The sequence below is a fragment of the Tripterygium wilfordii genome, chromosome 9 (assembly GCF_013401445.1).
Source record: "Tripterygium wilfordii isolate XIE 37 chromosome 9, ASM1340144v1, whole genome shotgun sequence".
Classification (NCBI taxonomy): domain Eukaryota; kingdom Viridiplantae; phylum Streptophyta; class Magnoliopsida; order Celastrales; family Celastraceae; genus Tripterygium; species Tripterygium wilfordii.
Genome location: NC_052240.1, coordinates 9,217,919 through 9,242,392, shown reverse-complemented (window position 1 = coordinate 9,242,392; position 24,474 = coordinate 9,217,919). Strand labels below are relative to the sequence as shown.

Genomic DNA, 24,474 nt, shown 5'->3' with positions numbered 1-24,474 from the left:
TGCTTAGAGTTTAGGCACTTTAGGGGTTTAACTAGGATTTAGGGTATTAAGATTTTATAAACATCTATTCAGGTTTAGGTTTTAAAGTTTAAAATTTAGGGGTTTAATTAGGGTTTAAGGTTTTAAGATTTTATCAACATCTATTCATGATTTAGGGTTTTAAGGATTTAATTGGAGTTTAGGGTCTTAACATTTTATCAACATCTCTTCAGGTTTAGGTTTTAAAGTCTAGGATTTAGGGGTTTAATTAGGGTTTCCCATCCATCCTGCTGGTGTTGGGATGGAGTATCTATTTTTTTTGAGAAAAAAAGAAAAACATACAGTCCTATGCTATGTATTTGGGTACTGTGACCTAGTATGGACCCGCTACATCACGGCCCGACTTAGGGGTTACTTTTTTTTTTTTTTGACTGTGGCGTTACTTTGAGTCTACTTTGATGCTTAATAAAAAGTTAAAACCTCCATCTCTTGCTGTATCATCCGCCACCATTCGACTCAAAAGCCCTAGCCTTCTCACCACCGCCATTGATGGAGGAGGTGTATGAGGGAAAGGACTTCTCCTTCCCTAAGGAGGAAGAGAGGATCCTCCGCTTCTGGTCGGACATCAAGGCATTCGAGACCCAGCTCAAGCGCACCGAGAATCTCCCGGAGTACGTCTTCTATGATGGCCCGCCTTTCGCAACTGGCCTCCCGCACTATGGCCACATACTCGCCGGGACAATTAAGGATATTGTCACTCGGTATCAGACCATGATAGGTCACCATGTCACCCGCCGCTTTGGGTGGGACTGCCATGGGTTGCCCGTCGAGAATGCCATTGACAAGAAGTTGAACATCAAGAGGAGGGAAGAGGTGCTGACGATGGGGATCGACAAGTACAATGAAGAGTGCAGGAGTATTGTGACTATGTATGTGGAGGAGTGGGAGAAGGTTATTAGCAGGACGGGAAGATGGATTGATTTCAAGAATGATTATAAAACCATGGATGTGAAGTTTATGGAGAGTGTATGGTGGGTCTTCTCCCAGCTTTATGAGAAGGGTCTCGTATATAAAGGTTTCAAGGTCAGTGACATGATAAGATGGTATATTATTTGTTAATTGGGTTGTGATTATGTTTTATCATGCTTGGCATTAATACATTTGTAAGATGCTATTTTATTTATTTGAGTTGTATCAATATTTTAAATGAATTATCTTGTTTTTTTTTTCATCTCCCTCTTTGGTGGTAGCTGGTTATAAATGCTTGAAAATGGATTTACTTTTATTTTGTCAATTATATATGAATGCCTTCCTTTTTACAGGTCATGCCATACAGCACTGGTTGCAATACTCCACTGGCTAATTTTGAAGTCAATCTGAACTATAAGGTTTGTGAGCCAAGTTTTGTCGTGATCCGCTATTTTTTATGAAAGTTTGGGATGCTAATACTCTTGATTTCATTGAATGTAGCTGATATTTTGTTATCCATTTATTTTAAATGTCATTGGGGTAAACAGGATACTCCCGATCCTGAAATAATGGTGTCATTTCCAATTATTGGTGAAGCATGTAATGCGGCTTTTGTTGCTTGGACAACCACTCCATGGACCCTTCCTAGTAACCTTGCCCTTTGTGTCAATGCAAACTTTGTATACGTGAAGGTATGCCACTTTTGATATATTTAAAAGATGACTTTCTGAGAACTGTCCTGGATATTTAATATATGATTTCGGTGTAGGCAAACATTTTTAACATTTTTCTGTGTTATGTATGAGTTCTCTACCAAACATTTTGTGTTTACCGTATGAATGTGCACCTTTTAGTTTTCTAGTTAAACTTTTGCTAAAGGGAAACATTAAATCCCAGGTTCGCAACAAATACTCTGGAAAAATATATGTGATTGCTGAATCTCGGCTGTCAGCACTTCCTACTGAGAAGCCAAAATCAGATGTAGCTAATGGTCCTGGTAGTTCCAAGACATCAAATCCTAAGACAAAAGGATCTTCTGGTGGAAAATCTGAAGCTCCAGTGGATTCATATGAAGTGCTGGAGAAGGTCTCTGGGTCTTCACTCGTGGGAATGAAGTGAGTGGTTCTGCTTCTTTTTTGTCTACGAGCATTTCTCATGAATAGCAACTGCATTTGTTGATTTTTTTTTACTTCTTTAGCCCTTCAATAGATAATATAGTGGTGCTTGCTTTTGCTGCTTTTGGTCTCCAGCCCTTCTTTGCTGCAAATTCCATCTGTATTGTGTCTTATCTATTCCTTCCTAGTTCCTTCGATATCATATTCTTAATGCTACTTCCATCAAGAATGATGATGCAAACCTTACAATGGCAAAATGCATGTACTTGTTCTGAAAATATTGTGGTGCGAATCTTCATCATTTTCTTCTACTTTTGAGTTGTCATCAGCCTCTCACTACCAAGGATTCTCCTTCTATGGGTAATACATCCACTTCCTTCTCATTTGTATAATTATCAAATACTAGTGGTGAGAACTCCTCCTCATGACCTCATGACCTCACTCAATCAAGTTTACCCTCTTTTGCGGATATGCATAAGATGCGTGGATCTCCAACTGCAATCCTATAGCTTCTTCCTTATAACCTGTAATTTACTTGGTTTCTCCTTCTTGGCTGCATTATTCTTGGTTAAAGTTTGCTTTAATACTTGTACTCTCTCTCTTTCTCTTAGATATAGCATATATAAATCTTCAATCTGGATGTAGTGTGTTTATGTAATGTTTTCTGGTTTTTTATGATTTTCCGTCAATTTCCTTTTATACTGTGTTTCTGAGCTGCACTTACTTAGTGCCCCTGTAATGAAATTCGACTTTTGCTTTCCGGGGAAAAATTAATTAAAATGATTTGTGTCTGCATATGTCAGAGAGGCTATATCTTTCTTATTTCCTGATTGAGTTTTGTTGATCTATGTTGTGAATGATATGGAGGAAAGTTGCTGTGAGGGTGGTGGAGAAGAATCCAATTTGCAGGTTACTTGGTTCTTGTTGAAATAATTTTGTCTGTGTCATGCGACTCATGCTTATCAATGAATAGTGGAGTGTGTGTAACCTCTTCAACATAGATCGACATTGAACCCACCCCTATTGAAACTTGAAACTCTAGATACTGGCAATCATCAGAAGGCACTAATATCAGTTTATCCAAGTTTCCAAGATGGAGAAATGTCTCTTGGTGACAAATTAATGGAGTAAATTGGATTACAGGAACAAGAAGTGGACTTGTAATGAAATTCTCGAGTACCTGAAACTCCTAAGAAAATCTTTCCGTGATCTGTTACAAATGTTTTCCCCCAGAATAGACATTATTGTCGCTCTTTTCCTATCTGACTGCTCTTTTGATTGCGGACTGTAGGGTTCAAGAGCTCTGCAGATTTCATGCTTACTTATTTCTTGGGAACTGTGCCCTGATATTAGGTTTGAAGTTAGTTTCTATTGTAAAAAGTTTTGTTGTTCGAAATGCCCAAACAGTTAAAATTTTCTGATTCAAATATCTTTTGGCATTTGATCATTTTGTCTGGAAGACCATTGATTTTGAATTTGTTTTATACCACATGTTGCATCCTTCTGCTAGTTTTTATTTGATGTCACCAGTCAGAAGTTTGAACAAGGTCCTTATTTTTCTGCAGTTAGGTGGTAGTTTTGGTTAATATTATGTGATTTTTCCCCTTTCATTAATAAATCTTTCTTGTGTGGACATTCTTTCCCATTTCTTTTTCCCTACTTTTCCTTATTTGTGATACTGGATGGATCTGACTAATCTGCCATCTATTTTTGTAGTGTGTGCTAGGGCATACTATTGATCGTTTGATTTGCGCTTGTTAATTATGAGCAAAATAGAAGCTGGATCCATGCGATTAGTTGTTGAAAATTTCTGTTAGCATTTAGAGTTTTCTTCAAATGGCCGTGTTATGATTGGGTGTAAGTAGGGTTTAGATTTACAGGGAGATTAAGGTTAAGAATAAGGTTAATTTTAATGATAACATACTGGTGAGCTTCTTCCATAGCTGTGACTTATTAATCATTATAAGTCAATGTATGTAGCAATGATGTTCAATCAATCTTGAAAGAGACATACTAGGCCTGCTTGTTTCTGCCTGAAAAGATAGAATTCCATAGCTGTTACGATAAACTGAGAATACATTAGTTTACATGGATTGTGGCATATCTCCTAATTTAATAGATCTAAGATTTGTGTCAACAAAGTAATCACTCAAGATGGATTTCCCTGTCATAACTGAAAGGACAAGCATAATGGTGTACTATTTAAAAAGGATAAGGTTTTAGTCTAATGAATTAGATTGTAGACCTTTCAAGTAAAGTAATAAATTTATTGATTGAATTAACCACCACATGAAGCCTTAATCCAATAGTTGGGGTCAACTAGGTCAAGAAAAAGTTCCAGAGTCTGAGATGAGCATATGGTCTCTGCCTTACCTCTATATTGCATAGAGGTTATTTGGGATCAACTATATAGACAGTCCCTATGCGCAAGCCGTAATGGACACAGTCAGGTTACCAAACCATGTAAAAATCCGTGTATCGATTTCTCTTGCTTTTACATTTATTCGATTGTTGTTTGCATGGCATTTCAGTGTATCAATGTGTGCATGTGGGGCATTGATGAATGAATATCCTGAAATTGTTAAATACAGGGAAAAAAGTCTTCATGAATTGCTTGTGTAGTGAAGTACACCAAAAACGTCATGCCTCTTGTTACATGCTAGTAGAGTTGGAGGAATTAAAAGAATAGAGCTTCATGCTATGGTGAATGCACTTAAGGGAAATCATTGATATATGGTTTCATGTTCAGGAATTTTTTTTTATTGGCTGTAATCAGTGTTCTAACTTCATAGATGTAGTCAATGTTTTAACCTCTTCATGTACTTTGGTGGCACCCCCCCTTTCTGCCTTTCTTCAGTTAATCATGTAACCTCTTCAGCCCGAACTTATATTGTTAGTAAGCAGGTTCGAATTCTGAGGAAAGTTATCTATTGCAGGTACGAACCATTATTTAGTTACTTCATGGAGTTCTCTAATGTAGCATTTAGAGTTGTTGCGGACAATTACGTAACTGATGATAGTGGAACTGGAATCGTTCACTGTGCTCCTGCATTTGGTGAAGATGATTATCGCGTCTGCATTGAAAACGAAATAATTAGTAAGGTTGGTAGGCATATTCTTTGCTATTTCCTTATGAACTCAGCTCTGAAACTCACTACAAGTTTGGATGCTGCAATGCATTTTAGTCATTGAGCGTCGGTTGCTAGTTACAATGATATTATGGTAAATAATATCTTATTGAATTCCAAAATAAGATTATTGGTTTACAAGAGTAATATAAATATACTGAGATTTTTGAAATTTCAAATGATTTTTGTGGTGTTAGCAAAATATGATTACAGTTTTTAAGTACATATGTTATTTTTAATATCATCTTTAAGAACTACTTTGTGTATTTCTCAAGACTAACAGATTAATGAGATGGTAGTCTATCAAGTAACTAGAAGTTCTGTTGGCCCAAAAAAAAGGGATTTATATTTGTTTGAAACATCCATTATTTTTCTGTTTTGTTTCTCTTGGTCGCTTTTGCTTTAACATGAGAAAAAAGTTTCCCCTTTTAATTCTCTATTCCTTCTTATTTTGCTTAATTCCCTCCACCCTGATATTTTTATGTTATTCGTATGGGCTTATCACCTGATATTAGTGGTTTGGTTGTATCATCTTATGATTTTTTCCTCTTGTTCTGTATTATCAATTTATGATTTTTGTTTTTACCTTTTGCAAATAGGGGGAGAACTTGATTGTTGCGGTTGATGATGATGGTTGTTTTACTGGAAAAATTACCGATTTTAGTGGACGCTATGTCAAGGATGCTGATAAGGATATTATTGAAGCAGTGAAGGTCAGAAAGCATTTTTTTATTTCATATTTTTTATACGTGGAATTCAATATTTTAGAGTTCCTTTACTTTGCTATCACCAGGAATATACTAGCCACCTGAAAGATGAGTTGAGATTTGTTTTTACATTTTGATGTTCTTTTTTTTTAGATGAATATTATGAGTTTGGACAATGGCTGTTTCAAGGGCTGAAAAAGGAGAATGAAATCTCTTTTCTTTTTTTTTTCCTCTAATAATTAGTTTAGTTGTATTAAATTGGTGTTCCTCTTGCTGTCTCATTGGAAGAGATACCAGCCCCCTTGCAATTCTCCGAGTTGCACCGCTTGGTGCTTCATTAAACTTTCATCCATTTAAAAAAATCCTTAAATTCCAGTTTTTTGTTTTACTGAATGAAATTTTGTTTATTTATTCAGGCAAAGGGCAGGCTTGTAAAGTCTGGAACCTTTACACATTCGTACCCCTTTTGTTGGAGATCCCAAACTCCTCTAATATACAAAGCTCTTCCGAGTTGGTATGTTCATTTCTACAATACCTACGCTAGCCAACTTTTTTTTCAGGTTGCACTGTTACTTTGTGAAGTCTTATATTTACTGTCTTATTTCTGAGGGATGATGTTGATTCCTTAGATTACTATTTGTGCCTAATTTATCATATATGGCTAGAAATTTATTAGCATTCTGTAAAACTATGATACCTGTCAAAACAAATGATACAAGACGACTCAGTCTTCTACCCAATGAATTTTTTTTGTGGTAGCTGTAATTAAACTTTGGACGATGCTAGAGATCCCCAAAATAGCCATTGATTAAAAACACACATGTAGGGCTCACTTCACATCCAACACTCCACATTAAATGGGGTCTTTTGGGGGTCACTTTTTGGGGGTCCCAAGCATTATTCTTAAACTTTTTTGTGGTTTAGGGTGCACAAAAAAAAAAAGGGTATTAAATTTGACTTATAGTGGCCCATACACTCTCCCTAAAAGGACCTATTAGATAGAGGAGTGGTACCACATATATGCACATGCAATTCACCCAAACTAAACGATGTGGGACATTTATCTCAAACACTCCTCATTTGCGGGCTGGACAATCCAATGGCCAAGAAATGGGTGGAGGTAAGGCCGTCCAAGAACACATCACTAGGGGCCCGCTCTGATACTATGTTAAATTTGGCTTATAGTGGCCCATCTTTCCCTATAAGGACTTATTAGATAGAGGAAAGGGTACCACATGTATGCATATACAATTCACCCAAAGTAGACGATGTGGGACAACATTTATCGGATAACAAAGGGGAATATAGGAAACACCAAGATGCATTGTGTATGACATAAAATGCTAGCTCTGTAAGAACAATACGGAAATCATGAATGTAATAAAGAAGTAATAACAATGGAGTCCGTAGATGGAAAATTTTGTCTCTTCCATTAAAGTTAATTCGTAGTGTGCATGAAGTTTTGGGCTGATATGGTTGTACATTGAAGGATTTCAAAATGGATGTTTATTTGTCAGAATTATTGATTGAGCATTGTTGTTATGAATATACTGACTCGCAGTAGTAATAGTTTGTATTGTGTGTCTTACCTTTGCATCAATTATGTGCTAATCTTAAATGCAACTAGGCTGAAGCTCGGAGGGGTCTAAGTTTTTCTAGATTGACTTTCTTGGTTATTTCATGATTGGGCACCATTGAAAGGCGAGACTAGCTAAATATTTGAAGCATGATAAGTTGTAGGATTGGGAGAGTCGTTGATTTATTTGTGCTTTACGGTGGTCTTCTCTGTTGTGAAGTAAGAAGAATGGTTTCTATCCTTCATTCGCAATAAGAATTGTTATTTTCTTTCTGTCCATAAAGAATTTTTACCTCCTTTCATTATTTCATGCTTGGGTTTATATCTTCTGAGTTTGTTTTCCCCATTCTGAACAAAAATTATCCCTTGTTTCGTTTTTGCATTTATGTAAGTATAGGGCTTATATGGAGTTTCAAGTTCAGTTTCCTTCAGATTTTGGGCTTGGTTGTGCCAAACAATTTTTTGTTGGTTACTGTTTTTGGCCGATTTATTGTTCCTTGTACTTTATATGTTCTCTAGTCAGTTTGCATTATGTAATCATGCATAGTGGAGCTTTATTCCGATATGTGAAGGATAGTCTCGGACCCTCAGTTAAATTCAACTGTCTGTAATTTTATAAATGTTGTTGTTGTGCTTGATTTTCTGCTATATTCTAATGATGATGGACCATGAAATTATGTTTCTAGGTTTGTTCGTGTGGAAGATTTAAAAGAGCAATTGTTAGAGAATAACAAACAAACTTACTGGGTACCTGACTATGTGAAGGTTAGATAATATTCTTCCTGGGCATTTTTCTTTTGCTTGAATTACAAATTTAAGGTATGAGTTAAGTTCAGTTGTTTGTGTTGTGAACACTTTGGAACTTAATTGCCATTTAGAAAGAAAGAAAATTTGAGGATTTTGAAAAAAGCGAAATTAATCTGAAGCAGTGGGCAATTTTGTACCTTTACCGGGTTGCTGTACCTTATGTTTTTCTCTTCACTTTTGGATAAGGTGGGCAGCATTCGCGATGAAAAACTGTATTTAACAAAGTTGTGATGGGGCTGATCTCATTTTTTACATCATGGTGTTAACAACCAATGACTTTTCTATTGATGCCATGTCTGAAGTCGGCTCTTTTCCCATACGGTTTTACAGGAAAAACGCTTCCACAATTGGCTGGAGAACGCAAGAGACTGGGCTGTTAGTCGAAGTAGATTTTGGGGCACTCCTCTTCCTATATGGATAAGTGATGATGGGGAGGAAGTCATAGTCATTGATTCGGTTGACAAACTTGAAAAACTTTCTGGTGCTAAGGTTTGCTTTCTCTCTCTCTCTCCCTGTCCTGGCCGGGGCCAGACTTGTAGACTAGATTGTGACTTAGTTTTGGTTCGCTGCTTTGGAGTGATACTATTTGCTTGCATCTGTTTTTCTGGTTTTGCTAGCCTACATGGCAGCACAACGAAATGTCAATTAGTTTTCTTCACATGATAGTTTCCATGATGATTTGGAAAGGATGGGAAGCGAATAAAATGTGCATCTACCTATTTGGCTGGTGTAAGCAAAGGGAAGAAGGAAAAGGGATTTCGGAAGGAAAATGTTTTTTAAAAAAGAAACAGCAGAAAATCTACTATAAGAAATGGTCATAACTTTTTTTTTAAAATAGTTATGATCTTTGTCCTTTGTTTTACAACCCCCTTTTGGACTTGAAAACTTTTGTAGCTTGGAAGAATAGGAAATATGCCAACATCCATTTCCTCGTGTTTTCCTTAAAAGCAAAAAAGGAAAGTGGTTTAACTCTTTCTCTTTCATCCACAGCTGCTTCCATTGCTTCAAATTTCACCTTTGTGAGGCAAAGTGGGATGAGTGTTTTGTTCTATTGTATCTGAGCTTCCCTTTTCTTCTTACAATCAACTTCTTTTTTTAGGAAGTTCTGTGCTTAGTTTATCTTACTGATAAACTCTTAATACATTTTTTTATAGGCAGGTATATGATCATAAGCTGTTACCTTAGCTCAATGAGGTTGTATGCATCTTGTATCATGCCGCAAATCTGTAACTTTATTTAACAGTGAGATAAATATGAGATTTTCCTTGCTCCCTTTCTTTTTGTTATATTATATGGACGCTTACGTTCTCGTATTTTGAAATAGTCCTTACTGCATTTTTTTTTCACTTCTAATTATTTATTTATTCTTTTTGGAAAATGTTTGATCTCATTATTTTTTGCTCTGGTAGTGTCACTGATTGCTGTTATCTATTACCCACAGGTGTTTGATTTACATCGCCATAACATTGATCATATTACAATCCCATCCAGTCGTGGTCCTGGATTTGGTGTGCTTCGACGTGTAGATGACGTAAGATCACTTAGTCTGGTTATTATTCTTTTTTTGGAAAAGAAAGCTATAATTCTGAATTTTGATTGCCTAGTTATTCTTCTTGTCACATTTAAGATCAAACATGTAATTTGATGTCATTAGTCTTTGAATTGACTAAACATCCACTCATAGAGATGGAGCTTTTTGTACTTGGTGTTGGATTTTTTTTACAGTCTCTGCGAGTGACGAATATGCTACTGGGGCAAGATTACTGCTTTATTAGGATGCAATCTTTCTTGGGATGGTCATTAGTGGTGATTTTACCTGTTATACGACTAAATAAATCCCTATTGTTAGATATTCTGTCCACTATATATTTCAAAATATTGGATCTGAACACACGTTACTGCTGCATTACTTGCTTGCTTCTAAAGAACTATTTGTTGATCTGCCTTCTTTTTATTTGGCGAAATAGCTTATAGTGCAAGTTTATCTTTATGTTGATTTGATCAACTCGTCTAAGTTGATGGCAGTGCTAGATTCTCTCTCTGCCATGTAATTGTGGTCCAAACTATCCCAATCCCAATATATGCCCATTCCATTTGTTGACCCCAAGAAAATGGGGTTTCGCTATGATGCCTTGAACTTTTGCTAACCTTTGTTTTTAACTAAAATTTCTGAAATCCTTATTCATACTTACATGTGAGCAACTTTGATTTCTCAAGATTTACGTACTTTTTTGAAGTGCCGTTCACTTTTGAGTAAATTCTGACTTTTCATAAACTTTCCTGCATTTACTCTTGTTAGAGTTCTTACTCACAATATCATAAAAGTGACAGGACGGCTTTCGCTAACCTCTTATTAAAGGGTTATTGTGAGGGATCTTAAGCAATTAGGGTTAAATAAAGGGGTTGGGTGATTAGGGCTTGAGAGAACTTGAAATTGGAGCTTTAAAACAGTAGGATAAGATCTGAATTCGCAGGGAAATAGAGAAACGAAATAAAGAAAAGAAAGATAACCTAAGCATCACATCTAGGGTTCCTTGTCATCACAGTGAAGGAGGATTGCATCAGAAAAGTAAGTGACATGCTTGAAAGTAACCTCAGTATTATTCATTCAGCATTATTATTCTTGAGATTACATCCATTTATATGTACTCTTAGTAACCCTAATTCTATGAAGCTTTTTTCTGACAGTACTAGAATTCCTAAAAAAGTAAACTAATAGGACTCCAATTATAACTATGACTTGAATGAGGAGAATAAGCTAATGACAGACTAATAGAAATACTTATTAGTTTAAAATTCGAAATTCCAGCATACCTTGAAATTCCAACAATACCCTCAATGTGAAAACTAAGGAAAACTTAGTTAAATTAAACCGAACAATAAACTAACTAATGAAAACATAAAATTTAGACTAAATATTAGCTAGAAAAGACCCTATAAGATGCCATGGATCTACATAGGGTAGATTTTTGAATTTACATCGTGTAGATCTTTTGCATGGAAGGTTTTTGGATGAATGGGTTTTCTTTTATTTATTTATATCTCCCGGATTTTCCTTTGCTCATATTTACTTAGAAAACTATGCTTAAGAGATAGTTCTTGTTTTTAGTTTGTGCTATATGTGCAAGCAGATGGTGAAGCTGAATTTCGTATTCTACTTCATTTTTCAATTTCAGGATATATTACTTGTTATTAGATTTTTGTTAACAGAATCTAGGTTCTGAGGTTGTAAATTATGCCATCGGTCAGCTTGAATATACTAATTTTGAGTAGTTGTATCTGTTACACTTCTACTATCATTTGTTCTGTTTTTATTTTGATTTGAGGTCAGTCCTTAGTTTATGGGTCCTATCTTACATATGAATGATGTACCAAGGCTGAGGCACCTTCCCTTCAAACCCGTGTTGCATATGGAAGAGTAATTTAGATCTTAATGGGTATTCTTGTCTTGTTGCATCAAAGTTTCATTAAATTTAGATCTTACTTTCATTACATTGTTTTTATGCTCATGACCTTGTTATTGATTAGGGAGTAATTATTATCATGTAACTTTTATATATCTTTGGCTGCAGTTGGTATGCTACTTTTGCATGGTGGCTTTTATTGGTTCTCATTCAAGCATCTTTACATTGTTTTTATGCTCATGACCTTGTTATTGATTAGAGAGTAATTATTATCATGTAACTTCTGTATATCTTTGGCTGCAGTTAGTATGCTACTTTTGCATAGTGGCTTTTACCATTTTCATCACTTGCTTGCTGGACACCCTAGATTCAGTGCACATTTTGATGTCAACTTTTGTTAATCCTTGCAGGTTTTTGATTGCTGGTTTGAAAGTGGGTCAATGCCGTATGCGTACATTCATTATCCATTTGAGAACACTGAACTTTTTGAAGAAAATTTTCCTGGACATTTTGTCGCGGAGGGTTTAGATCAAACTCGTGGCTGGTGGGTTCACAGTCCTCAAATATATTACTTCCTATGTGTCCATATGTTAGATTGCATCTTCATCAAAATCTATTGTTCTTGTGCTTTACAGAATAGTGATATATGTTTCCTAAATTGCTATTATTATGTCTATAATTTCCTTGCTGATACTGGTGACATAATACAGGAAATAGTTACTGTCATGTTTATCAAGAGTTATAATATTACGCATGACTGTTCCAAAATAGGACAAATAGTTGTTCCATATTATTTAGGGAATTCATTTTTTGTAAAAAGTAATTAGGGAAGTAAGTATTTACAGTCAAGAGATCAACTACTTATGAAGATTTAAATTTTCTTTCCCTGTTTGGTCCTTCGCAACCAACCAAGCCTGAAAGAAGGGCATCTTCTTTCTTCTTTTGCTGCAGGTTCTATACGCTCATGGTGCTGTCTACGGCTCTATTTGGGAAACCTGCATTCCGGAATCTAATTTGCAATGGACTTGTCCTGGCAGAGGATGGAAAAAAGATGAGTAAAAGCCTGAAAAACTATCCTTCACCAATGGAAGTCATTAATGATTATGGGGCTGTAAGTTCTTTGATGTGCACCATTCAATTATCTGTTTTATTTATTCCTTTCCATCTAGTTCATTTTTGCTTTCCATATAAAAATAAATAAATAAAAAGTTCATTTTGGCTTTCTATATCATTTTGCACTGGACATTTCTAATTCTAGTTTATCTTATTTTTTCTTTTCGGAAGTTTTGACAGCTTTTAAGAATTTTGTCTCTAACGAATATTTTGGCCTGTATCTTACTTTGTTATGAAGGACGCTTTACGGTTATACCTTATAAATTCTCCCGTTGTGCGCGCGGAAACGTTGCGTTTCAAAAAGGAAGGAGTATTTGCTGTTGTAAGTATTGTTTGTGAAATCTCTTGTTTTTGTGTTTTGCAGGCATGATTTCTATCTTCATGCATTTTTGGTCTAGAATAAGCATGATACATTTTCTTGCATATGGCCCACTTTTTTTTTAAATTCTCGTAAGCTCTTATGTGATTTCTTCTATGCAGGTCAAGGATGTTTTCCTTCCATGGTATAATGCATATAGATTCCTCGTTCAAAATGCCAAGCGACTTGAAATTGAGGGGCTTGCAACCTTTGTTCCATCTGATTTAGTCTCTCTTCAAAATTCGTCTAATGTGCTTGACCAGTGGATTAACTCGGCTACTCAGAGTCTTGTTCATTTTGTACGCCAAGAAATGGATGCTTATCGACTTTACACGGTAGTCATCTATAAATCTCGTTGCATTTAATCTCTTTTCATCGAGAAGGTGTAATGAGTTATGGTTTATTTTTTGTTTTGCTTGTTTTTACGCTCGTAGACACTGTGTACATGGTTCTAGCTCTGTTTCTCTTTAAATTAAACTTGTTAATCGGAAGGACATGAAAAGTTTTCATCCCCTCTCCCTAGATCAAATATACCTGTAGTTAAAACTAGAGAATACGAGAAAAAAAATAATGACCTGCCCCAACAGGAAAAGTGAAAAACTGTTCAGTGTTCTTCAAAAGTTTCTTCAAAAGTGAAAAAGAAAAACAATAAATTCTTTTGGGATTTGTGTTATAATAATTAATAGTCTTATTGTGGTGTTGTGATCAAATTGACTTTGGGAAATTATAGTTTTCATTGTGAAATATTGGGCTTTTTACAATTAGTATTAGAGCTGTTTGATTCATGGAGAACATGGATCCTATAATCTTAGAGAGCATGGAAGAGAATTCAAAGAGGATTGCTCGTTTGTAAAATTGTATACAATGAGATCAAATACTATTGAAACGACATGAGTTGGAGAGGAAACAATAGCACTTTCCTACATAAATTATCTAGAAAGGGGAGGGGATGCAATTAAATTTAATTACGATTCCTAAGGCAAAGTCGGTAATCTTATGTTTCAGGAAAACTGCAAAGGACTTGCCTATTGTAAACCCAGGCTTGTTACCAGACATCGCCCTGGAGAAGGGGCGCAATTGAACACCAAAAGATAAATGCTTATGCCTAGACACTACCTAGAGCGAAGCCCTCATGAATAGAAACACGGCACTAAATCACTAACATTATTTGGCTGTCTAGTTTCTCAATTACCATTCTGAAGGCTCCTATGAGTTATAAAATGCATGAAGCGCTCTTCTTTTTGCGTCAATTACTGTTTTTGTAGGTCATTTCATTTCATTCAGTCTGGTATTAACAACTTACTGGTCAAATTCCAAGTATGTCCTAGATAATTTTGTTGAACACTTGCGATGATCAATTACAATTTGTACTAAGATATTTTCGACTCTGCACATGAAAAATAATTATGATACCTGAAAGGTGGTACTCCAAATTACCCATAGCATATTAATGAAATAATATGATTATGCCTTAATTTTTTCCAAATTACAACTTGTCATGTAATTATCTGATTCTTGTCTGCTCGTGTGACAAAAGTCACAAGTGGTTGTCAAGCATTTTTGCTACTGTTGAACACGGCAGTGAGGTAATAGTAAGACCAATAGTTGGGAGCAGTTCTTGTACATATTTCAGAAAATTGTTGGGGATATGATTTTACTGATGCATTTGTGCCATTTGATTGATGTGGTGGACTAATTACTGTGTACCTCTCATACAATTTAGGTTATTCCGTACCTCTTGAAGTTTCTTGACAACCTGACAAATATTTATGTGCGCTTTAACCGGAAGAGACTAAAAGGCCGTACTGGTGAAGATGACTGCCGGATTGCTCTCTCAACTCTTTACAATGTATGTTGACAGTTACTTTGAAGTTTTCATGACATATAAACACTTTGTGGAAGTTCTGTAGTGGTAGAATATTTAAAAACTATAAAATACATGCTTGTATATTTCCAAATACATGGTCTTTACCTCAATATCATTTCAATCTGGTTGGTGACTTTTGTCATTGTTTCCCTAGGTGCTTCTGACATCGTGCAAGGTGATGGCACCATTTACGCCATTCTTCACTGAAGCTTTGTTCCAGAATTTGCGAAAAGCATGCAATGGGTTAGAGGAAAGTGTTCACTACTGTAGCTTCCCTCAAGAAGATGGAAAGGTATCATCAGATTGTAAACGGGTTGGATGATTAATATTTATACCAATTGATAGGTGCTTGTGGATTGTTGTATTTTTAATTCTTCAGCGTTAGTTGATTTGTGTGCTACAAATGTGTATGAATTGTGCTGTCTTTTTTTTTTTTAAGAATATATATAAATGATGTGAAATGCTCTAACCCAACAAGTTAACTTACTAGGTTGAATGACAAAGTAACTAATCTTAACATTGTATCGGATCAGGAGATCTTGGGTTCAAAGTTCAAACCTTAGCTTCTGCAATTTAAATACCGAATTTATTGTTGTCCCAAGTGTGGGCCTTTGTGTGTTTGTTGTTGCCCCAAGTGTGGACCTTGTGTGAGAGTAACCCTAGCGTTGAGCCTCATTTGTTGTGCATGTGTTGGGCCGTTGGATTGTCCAGTCCACACGTGAGGAGGAGGGTCTATACAATGATGTGAAATACCCCAATCCAACAAGCTAACTTGTTGGGTTGAATGACAAAGTAACTAATCTTAACGCTTTTAATGAATGACTTTTTTGGTTGAGTTTGGGAAATCTACATCATCGTCGTCATGATCATCGACGTCGTCGTCATCATCCTCGATGTTGCCCTCATCATCATCATCATCATCATCATCATCATCCCAGTAAACTGGGGTCATTTACTTGAATACACGTGAGAAAATCAATTTGAGTCCCAAGCAGTGGATTATTCTTCGCCATTCGTCCATTGCTTGGATGCCACGTTTGGGAAATCTATATTTTATCAAATTAATTTGTGTCGTTAAATTTATAAATGTATCATAATCAATCCACCTTTTTTGCTATGGAAGTTTTTGAATATCTTGTGTTTGGAGTCTTTGGCAGCAAACATTTTCCGCATTGTGCAAATTTTGGCATTTTTGCAATTGAATAGTTGTCCCACTAGGGGTCTAAGCAATATTCACTATAAATGTTCTTTGTGTTTATTTATTTGTTTTTTCTTCTTTCTGGGTTGTAGGAACTCTATTATTGTGACTTTAGTGGTATAAGGTTTGATTAAATTTTTGTTGTATTTCAGAGGGATGACCGCATTGAACGAAGTGTTGCAAGAATGACGACCGTAATTGATCTTGCCCGCAATATTCGTGAGCGTCACAGCAAGCCTCTTAAATCACCTCTCAGGTCTGCCTACAGCTGTCATTTTGTTGCATATTTATTCTGTGACTAATATGCTGATGCATATAAAGTTCTTTTTTCTCCTTTGCGGTCTTATTTCTATTTTTTTCCCCTGAGGAAATTGCAGGGAGATGATAGTGGTTCACCCAGACACAGACTTTCTTGATGATATAGCTGGAAAGCTGAGAGAGGTTTGCCTATAATTTGGCTTGTTTGTGTGTAGTTGTTGTTTCCTAGTAGTATATATGTTTTCCCAATCAAGTTTCTTGATACTGTATATTGAGTTTAGTTTCTTCTGCAGTCCACTCAGTTTTACAAACATATTCAAGCATTCTTGTGGTTTTAACTTTCTTTTCCTATCATGGATATTGGCAACTCTGATTCTAGCAATGCCAATTCCCCTTTAGGCTTTCGTGTTTTATGTGATTTTCTGTTCTCTATCTTGTTTTTGCTTCCAAATGCTTGCTTGTTTTAATGTTTTCCTAGTTTGCTAAAGTGGTATGTTTTTCTCATTATTTTTATTGGTATTTTCTCCATTGTTGGGGAAACTTATTATGAATGATAGTCTGTTATAGACTGATTGTCAATATGAAACCGGAGCAAATGACGCTTCGAAGGTATTCTTTCGAGAGTGCATGATCCTAGAAGCCTTGGCTAGTCAAAAAGTGGTACTCTGAAGGCTAGCTAATGAATGATTGCCTCATTAATTGGAAAATGATTCCATCTACATGCTATGTTAATAGTTAATATGGGTGAAGCAAAGTAGACTACTCATTAGAGTTCAATCTTAGGGGGTGAATTACACCTAAAAAATTTCAAGACTTCAATGTAAATTAAGATTAATGGACCCAGGGTTCAAGTGTTTCCATGCTTTATATGTTGAAGTGTATAATAGTGCTCTTATGGCATGGATGATATCGTGACTCAGTGCTTTCTTCTTCGACATGTTCAGTAGATATGTGGCTAACTATGCATTGCTGGCCACTAGTGATGGGGCCACTGGAGTTCTATTGCAAAACTTCATGCTTTTGGTGCTATAAACCTTCTACTCTCTTCCTGCTGTAATTTTATAAATATTTTTCATTGTAGTATGTGCTTGAGGAACTCAATGTAAGATGTCTTGTCCCCTGCAATGATACCTTGAAGTATGCTTCTCTACGTGCTGAACCGGATTTTAGGTATGCTTCTCTATGTGCTAAGACAGATTATAGGTGTGCAGATTGTTGCTATTTATTTATTTATTCTGGAACGATGTACATTACTATTTTTATGTTTTAGCAAAATGAAATATCTATGAGTTCCTATTTAATGCTGCCATTCAATTCCTTCTAGTGCATTAGGAAAACGGCTTGGAAAGTCTATGGAAGCTGTCGCTAAAGAAGTCAAGGCAATGTCTCAGGGTGATATCTTAGCATTTGAGAAAGAGGGAGAAGTTACTATTGCTACACACCGTCTAATGCTTACTGATATTAAGGTGCATCATTTGGCTTTGCTTGGTTGATGATAGTTTGATCATTATGTCAATACATTTGGTATGTGATATGAACTGTTGCCCTTTATATGCTCAGTTGGGATCATCTAATTTGTTGTAGTAAATGAGGGATGATGGTCAGGGAAATTAAAATTGAACTATGAGTTGATAAATAGCTCTAACAGCATTGAGTAAAGCTGTTGTGATGATATTAATGTTGGAAAGCATGCTTTTGAAGTTTTTACTTTGAGATTTGCGACATACTTCTGGTCCTTCCAAACAATCTTACTCTCCAAAAAACTATTAAAAAAATCTTTGATCATATATAGAGCCTGTGTACAAGACTCTAGATGAGGTGGCTGGCCTCCCTCACTGGATTTTAGGAGTCAATGAAAGGCCCTTATATTTCTGAAGTGGAAGGACACTTAATGTAAATAGAAGCATTTGATTAGGAAAGAAAATTATTGCAACTAAAATTGAACAAGTGTCGGAGACTCGGAGGATTACAAATGACCTTGAATTGACTTTTGTACATAGTACTTAATGGCTTCTCCAGACCTATTTCTTTACATGCTATCATGATAAATACGAATCTTTGTGTTAAGGCTTATTTTAGTCTATGTTACTGGTGGTTGAGTGTATTTGTGCTAATTTTTATAACCACCCTATCCGGATGTATTTTCTAAAATAGATGGTAACGCTGATAGACTAATATACACTCAAACACTATTCTGGTGGTGGATCATTGATAAGGATCTTAACTCCTTTTCCATAGTATGCTAATTGCCTTTTTTCATGTACGTTTGGGCTTTTAGGTGGTAAGAGAGTTCAAGCGGCCTGCTGGTTTAACTGAGAAGGAGATTGATGCGAATGGCGATGGTGGGCATTATTGTGGCCTTTATTGTATGATATATAAATTTTTTTATGGGGGTAGGGATGCTGTATGATTATGGTGCTTCTTTGTTCAGGTGATGTGTTGGTGGTTTTAGATTTACGACCAGATGAGTCATTGTTCGCGGCTGGTGTGGCTCGTGAGGTATGTTGCTTATCATGATTCTGCAATCATACCCTGCATGACAATGCGTCTTCCAAATATTTGAAGTGCCTGTCTACCATGCAGCTCCACTTTATCGCTCATGATTCCTTGGTGATTTTTTCAAATAGCATCGTGCTTTTGTTAAAAATGGTGGAGGTCGTCTTACAATGGCATTCAATTTATAATGATTTTGATGTGGAGAAATTCTTTGAATATTATCGCAATATTTGCTGCATTGCCCATAATTCATGGGAGAAAGTAGATACAGATTTCTGATGAACTGGCTGTTAATCTCTTGTATTTCAGGTGGTTAACAGAATTCAGAAATTGCGGAAAAAGGTCGCCCTTGAGCCTACTGATATGGTTGAGGTGTACTTTAATTCTCTTGATGAAGGGAAATCAAGCGTCGAACAAGTTTTGAAGTCGCAGGTAATACTGTCCATATGTTCCTTTGTGGATTGTTGCAAAATCCTTCTCTTATATGTTGCATTATTTTTCCCCAATTACCTTGAGGTGTTTCTCAACTGAATTGTCCATCTTATTTCCAGGAACTCTACATTAGGGGTGCAATTGGGTCTCCATTGCTTTCTTATGCCAAAATGCCACCACACGCTGTAAGTTTGCTGATATTTGCCGTCTGCTTTGAAGTTGTTTGCACTAATTATAGTGGGCATATGAATTCAGTATCAATTGCACGTGAAAGTTGTCATGCTGAGTAAAGGCTCTCACCTTTTGTGGTTGAGAACTACTTTCCACATTTTTTGTTGGGGTGGGGTGGGGGTGATCAAACTTCGTTAGTCCTGCCTTCATCACATCTGAGTCTGATCAATACTAGTAATTAACGAATAGACATGATCTGAAATGATTTTAGTGCACCTATCTTTGTTGAAATCAAACAGTCATTGCTGCTCCTTCACCCTACTTGAGACTTGAAAGTTAATGATGTTAATTATTAAATAAACTCTGCTGTCACTTATAACTTGCAAATTTGTTTCTTTTGAAAGGGAAATTATGGTTTATTTGGTGTGCTATATGGATATGTTTAAACCTATTTTTTGTTTTTATTTATCGATCATCAAACAGAATATAAAACACGGGGACCATTTGTTGAGGTGAGTATACATGGTCAAAAAGTTCAAATGATTTAAGTATGAAAACTAAGAACTTAATGTGTTTGTTTTAGCTCTACATAGCTGAATTCTTGAATCACATTGTTCCAATCATATATAGATTTTAAAAGTTTTAAATGGAATTTATCTTTGATGAATGCTAATACAATGCACTAGCTTGCATAAATTGTCTTCTTTTTTTGTGTAGAAATTAAGTAAGATGCATGGACATCTCTTGCATGATATCTTAACGAGCTTAGATGCATGGGCATCTCTTGCTTCATTTCTTAACGAGCTTTGTATATGGTTGTTACGCAAATTATAGGTCATCCTTGGTGAAGAAAGTTACCATGGAATTTATAATTTATCATTCACCATAACTTTGACAAGGCCGACGCTGGTTTTCAATTCAGAACCAATCCTAGCTTTATATGCTGGTAGTTCTCTCTCTCTTGCATGTACACACAGACAACACATTTGGAAACACCTATTCACTCATAAAGCATTTGTGAATGTGGTTTCAGGAGAGAGAAGATATGCACACAGTCTAGAAATATACTTTTTATCAAGAGATCACTCTCATTTGAAATCAGAATTCCAACAGGGGAATGGCAAGGTTTGTCTCTGTTTACTAAGCACATAGGTAGTTTCAATTTGGATGAGTTTCTTTTGACCATACCTAGTAACTGCTTCTGGACGTGTTATCTTTGCAGATAACAGTTGATTGTATTGAGAATCAACCTGCCGTGGAGGTGGAATTGAGTAAACATGTTTTTTTGACAGTCGGTGACTCATTTTCAAGCACAAAAGTCGAGTGATTTGAGCCAATTTGAATGGACGCAAATTTAACCCTGTTTGTTGTGTTCTCTGTTTCCCAATGGAAATCAACAGAAGAATAGAGTACTGAATTCTCCCAGAGCTTAGATGCACAAGTGTGACAGTATTATTTCATTCTTTTTTTTTGTGCAATTACACCTACACAAAGCGAAGAACATGCAATATTTATACAAGTACGAGCTATTTCACTCTAGTTTTTATTTATAATATTGGTGAGGATTGCCTAAAGGAATGTAGTCAAGTTTTTTGTGCTTTGTTTTAATAGTTTCATTCTTCTTTACAAGGTTAAAATAGTTTGATATTATTCTTTTCCTTCCTATTAAGTTATGCAAGTCAATTTGATGTGTGCCAACTCTGTTGCGACTTGCCCTTGTGCAAACTTTTAATCTGATATGCTGAAAAGATGCGAGAGTGAATGTGAACTGTTTTGAAAGCAGTCTGATTTCTGGGATGGATTGTGATGAGTATTTTATGTTTTGAACGTCCTTACAACTTAATTGCAGTTGTTTGTCTTTCATTGGAAGTTTTCAATTGCTACATTGACAATTGTGGTAACAATTTTTCTATTCTTCTTTTGGGGTGGTTTCATAGGAGATTTAGATTCTATTGGAGAATTTGTGAGGGCACGATTTCATATGCCCTACGTGTTACAGTTTTTTGTCTTAAAAGCAATGCTGAATTAAGAATTTAAGCAACACAACCACCCAATGAAATCGATGGTATTGTTTGCACTTTGCCGAGCGAAACAGAATTTCGCTTTCTAGTAGGTGAATTGGGTAGTCTGCATAAAGCAGGTAACTATTCCAATGGGGTTTTTATTAGAAACATCTTTGGGGGAGAGCCTGTTCCTCAGTGAACAGGTTATTAATCTGTTCATTTTGTGAATCATCCGATCTTTCTTCTAAAATCTGATCGATCAATCCACTTTTTAATTATTAAAACTAATAAAATACAACAAAAACCTCTCTATCAGTGCAAAAATGGACGAAAATCAAATGCTTTTTTGACAACTCTCCTTTGTCAGGTTAGAAAGAAACAATAACAGACAACTCTCCTTTGTATCTGTGAATTTTAGTAAAGCTAGAGGGGTGAAGTATCCTGATGACTCCGGTTGTGACATGACTCTGATCACCAATCAGATGCAATTCAGTAGAAGCTCTGCCCTTTCCAATTACAAAACCTAGGTCTAAAACCCGATTGCCATGAAAGTTACCACAGTAGCTTATGGACTCTTTTGGTTACTTTCAATCTAATCTTCCTTTCATTCTGGTGAAGACCTAGACTGTTGTTCTCCATCAAAGATTAGGGATTTGATTGTATATTGAGATATCATTCAATTTCTTAATTTATAAAAATAAGTGAAAATTCCCAATTAATTTGAAAGTTTTTAATTACGTCAACTAATCAGAGTTTAGTTTAAATACTACGTTTATAGTGTACTTAACTGACAAATTAAAAGAATATTTTGGAGGCTATGACATCATCATCCGCAGTCGCTCCTAAAGCTCCTCTAACCATTCCTAATACAGGGAATTCTCTGTTTTACATTTACAGTTAACTGAATAACGATAGACCAAAGGGTTTTAGAATCCGATTCGGAGCAACCAAATGTTTCTTAAAGCAGACAAAAGAATGTTCCTCGGAGCACCTCTTCAACAAATACATATATGCACATCTTTTTCTAAGTAACCAAGATCAAAATAAGTCAAGCAGCTAGTGTGTTACAATTTATAGATTCTTATAGTGTCTCCTAGTGTTTAATGACTTCACATCCATGACGTACAGAACTAGAAATATAAATAGAAAACCTAATATGTATGTTTGATAAGTTAAGACAGGCACTCAATCTTCAGGTATCCCCCACCTGAAAAGCATCACAACCTGTAAAGAAGTGGACAGTCACCTCGCCAACCAACAAAATGGATCAACTCGAAATCAGCCTAAATTCAACTCGGACCAATCAAAACCACATTAACTCAAAATTTCAGAAAAAATAAAAAAATCCACTGCCCAAAATGACTCGATGTAAATGAGATTAGGTGATTTTCATCCATCAAAATTTAAACGCACCCGAAATCATACTTCCAATCACTTTTCGCAACAGAGAATTCAAAACTGAAATCAGTCTGCGCGAATCTGAACCTAACAAAACCAGTTTTGTCTGGTTTACCAGGTTTAATTTATTCTAGAGAAAGAGAGGGAATATATATATGAATATACTTTCCACAGAGAAAACATCATAAAATCGTAATTAAATTAGGTCAATAGAGAAAATATGTGATTCGCAATGTGAATGTGGATTTTACGAACATGCCACAATGCATGTGTTCATGAAAGATGGAAATAATTAGCTCTCATTCATGAAAAAAAATTGGTAAATTGCACTTCAAGTCACCCTTGGGAATTTGAAACACTCCACTATGGCTTGTTCAACCGAGTCAAGCGGAACTCATACAACCAGTGTTTTGAAGCCAAACACCAAAACTTTACAATCAATGTGGTTTCTAGCTCTCCACAAAAACTCTTATCAACAATACACCTCGGTCTCACCGAGAACACAAATCAACAAATTGAACTCTCAAATACACTCTTTATGGCAGCCGGGTAGAGAAGAAGTTTAAGCTCAAGGTATGGCTCTTTGAGTAGCTAGATATGGAAGTGTTTAGGTTCAAATAAGGCTCCTAGGTAGCTGGATATGATATGGTGAAAATAAGGACAACTTTGTAGTATTTTAGTTGCTATGGTTTGTGGACCTTGAATATGTAGCAACTAGCTTGAATCAAGTGATGAAGGCTCAAATGTATGAAATGAAAGTTTCAAAATGGCCTTTTATGTTTTGGAAATCAGATTGTGCAAGCAAGAAAATGGCTCTTGAGGAAAAAATGATAAGAATCGGGTAAGAAAGGCTCAAGAGTAACAATAAAGCTTTGCTTGGCTAGTGTGTATGATCTCTCTCCAAAATCAAGTATGTAATCAAGGAATGAATGAATGAAATAATGAAAACTTAGAAGATGAAGAACACTTGAGAGAGGAAGTGTAATTTTCGGCCAAGTCTATGCACAATAGACAAAGAGTTAATTTTTGTAGAAATTATGGGGTGTAAGCACATGAAATGAGGGTCATTGGATTAGAATGAAAAATATGGACCCTTGGATCAACATAGTTGTTAGAAGGCTTAGAAAAGTATGAAAATGATTGCAACAAGTCTCTCTTTGCTGGGAGGAATAATGGCCATTAGATGAGGAAGGTTTAAAGATAGCTGTTGGGTCTAAATTAACCTTACTAGCAAGTGTACTAGTCGGCGACTACAGCACAATGATAAGCAAGGGTCGAATCCACAGGGACGGTGTTATGTTTAATCCAAATGTATATTTGCATGTATATATGGACAATGCAATCAAAAGTAAAATTCAACTCAAGATTGTTTGGTTTGGTAATTCAACTAAAACAAGCAAAGAGCAAAGTGTTTTTGGTATTTTCTTAGAATTAGGATGCAACTAATGCAAATGAGATGATTTAACAAATATGAGATGAACACCAAGGCTTCGGA

General features: G+C 35.8%; 1 protein-coding gene across 1 annotated transcript; it reads left to right on the top strand.

Moving 5' to 3' along the window:
- Positions 1-431: 431 nt before the first annotated feature.
- On the top strand, positions 432-21,186 carry LOC120005676 (isoleucine--tRNA ligase, cytoplasmic-like). Its single transcript, XM_038855450.1, has 27 exons — positions 432-1,062; positions 1,302-1,367; positions 1,497-1,640; positions 1,846-2,063; positions 5,000-5,165; positions 5,791-5,904; positions 6,315-6,412; positions 8,161-8,239; positions 8,612-8,770; positions 9,723-9,812; positions 12,096-12,229; positions 12,637-12,796; positions 13,037-13,120; positions 13,279-13,491; positions 14,880-15,005; positions 15,178-15,315; positions 16,374-16,477; positions 16,599-16,662; positions 17,561-17,649; positions 17,804-17,945; positions 18,758-18,821; positions 18,911-18,978; positions 19,285-19,407; positions 19,527-19,592; positions 20,413-20,524; positions 20,612-20,703; positions 20,801-21,186. Exons 1-27 carry the CDS (start codon positions 529-531, stop codon positions 20,903-20,905), a joined length of 3,552 nt encoding a protein of 1,183 aa, XP_038711378.1. The 5' UTR covers positions 432-528; the 3' UTR covers positions 20,906-21,186.
- Positions 21,187-24,474: the final 3,288 nt, after the last annotated feature.

What these genes read in the sequence shown, in the direction of transcription:
- LOC120005676 (XM_038855450.1), top strand. Translation starts at nt 529, where the DNA reads ATGGAGGAGGTGTATGAGGGAAAGGACTTCTCCTTCCCTAAGGAGGAA. An exon ending in TCGTATATAAAGGTTTCAAG is followed by an intron (nt 1,063 to 1,301) that starts GTCAGTGACATG and finishes TCCTTTTTACAG; the next exon opens with GTCATGCCATACAGCACTGG. An exon ending in AACAAGTTTTGAAGTCGCAG is followed by an intron (nt 19,408 to 19,526) that starts GTAATACTGTCC and finishes TCTTATTTCCAG; the next exon opens with GAACTCTACATTAGGGGTGC.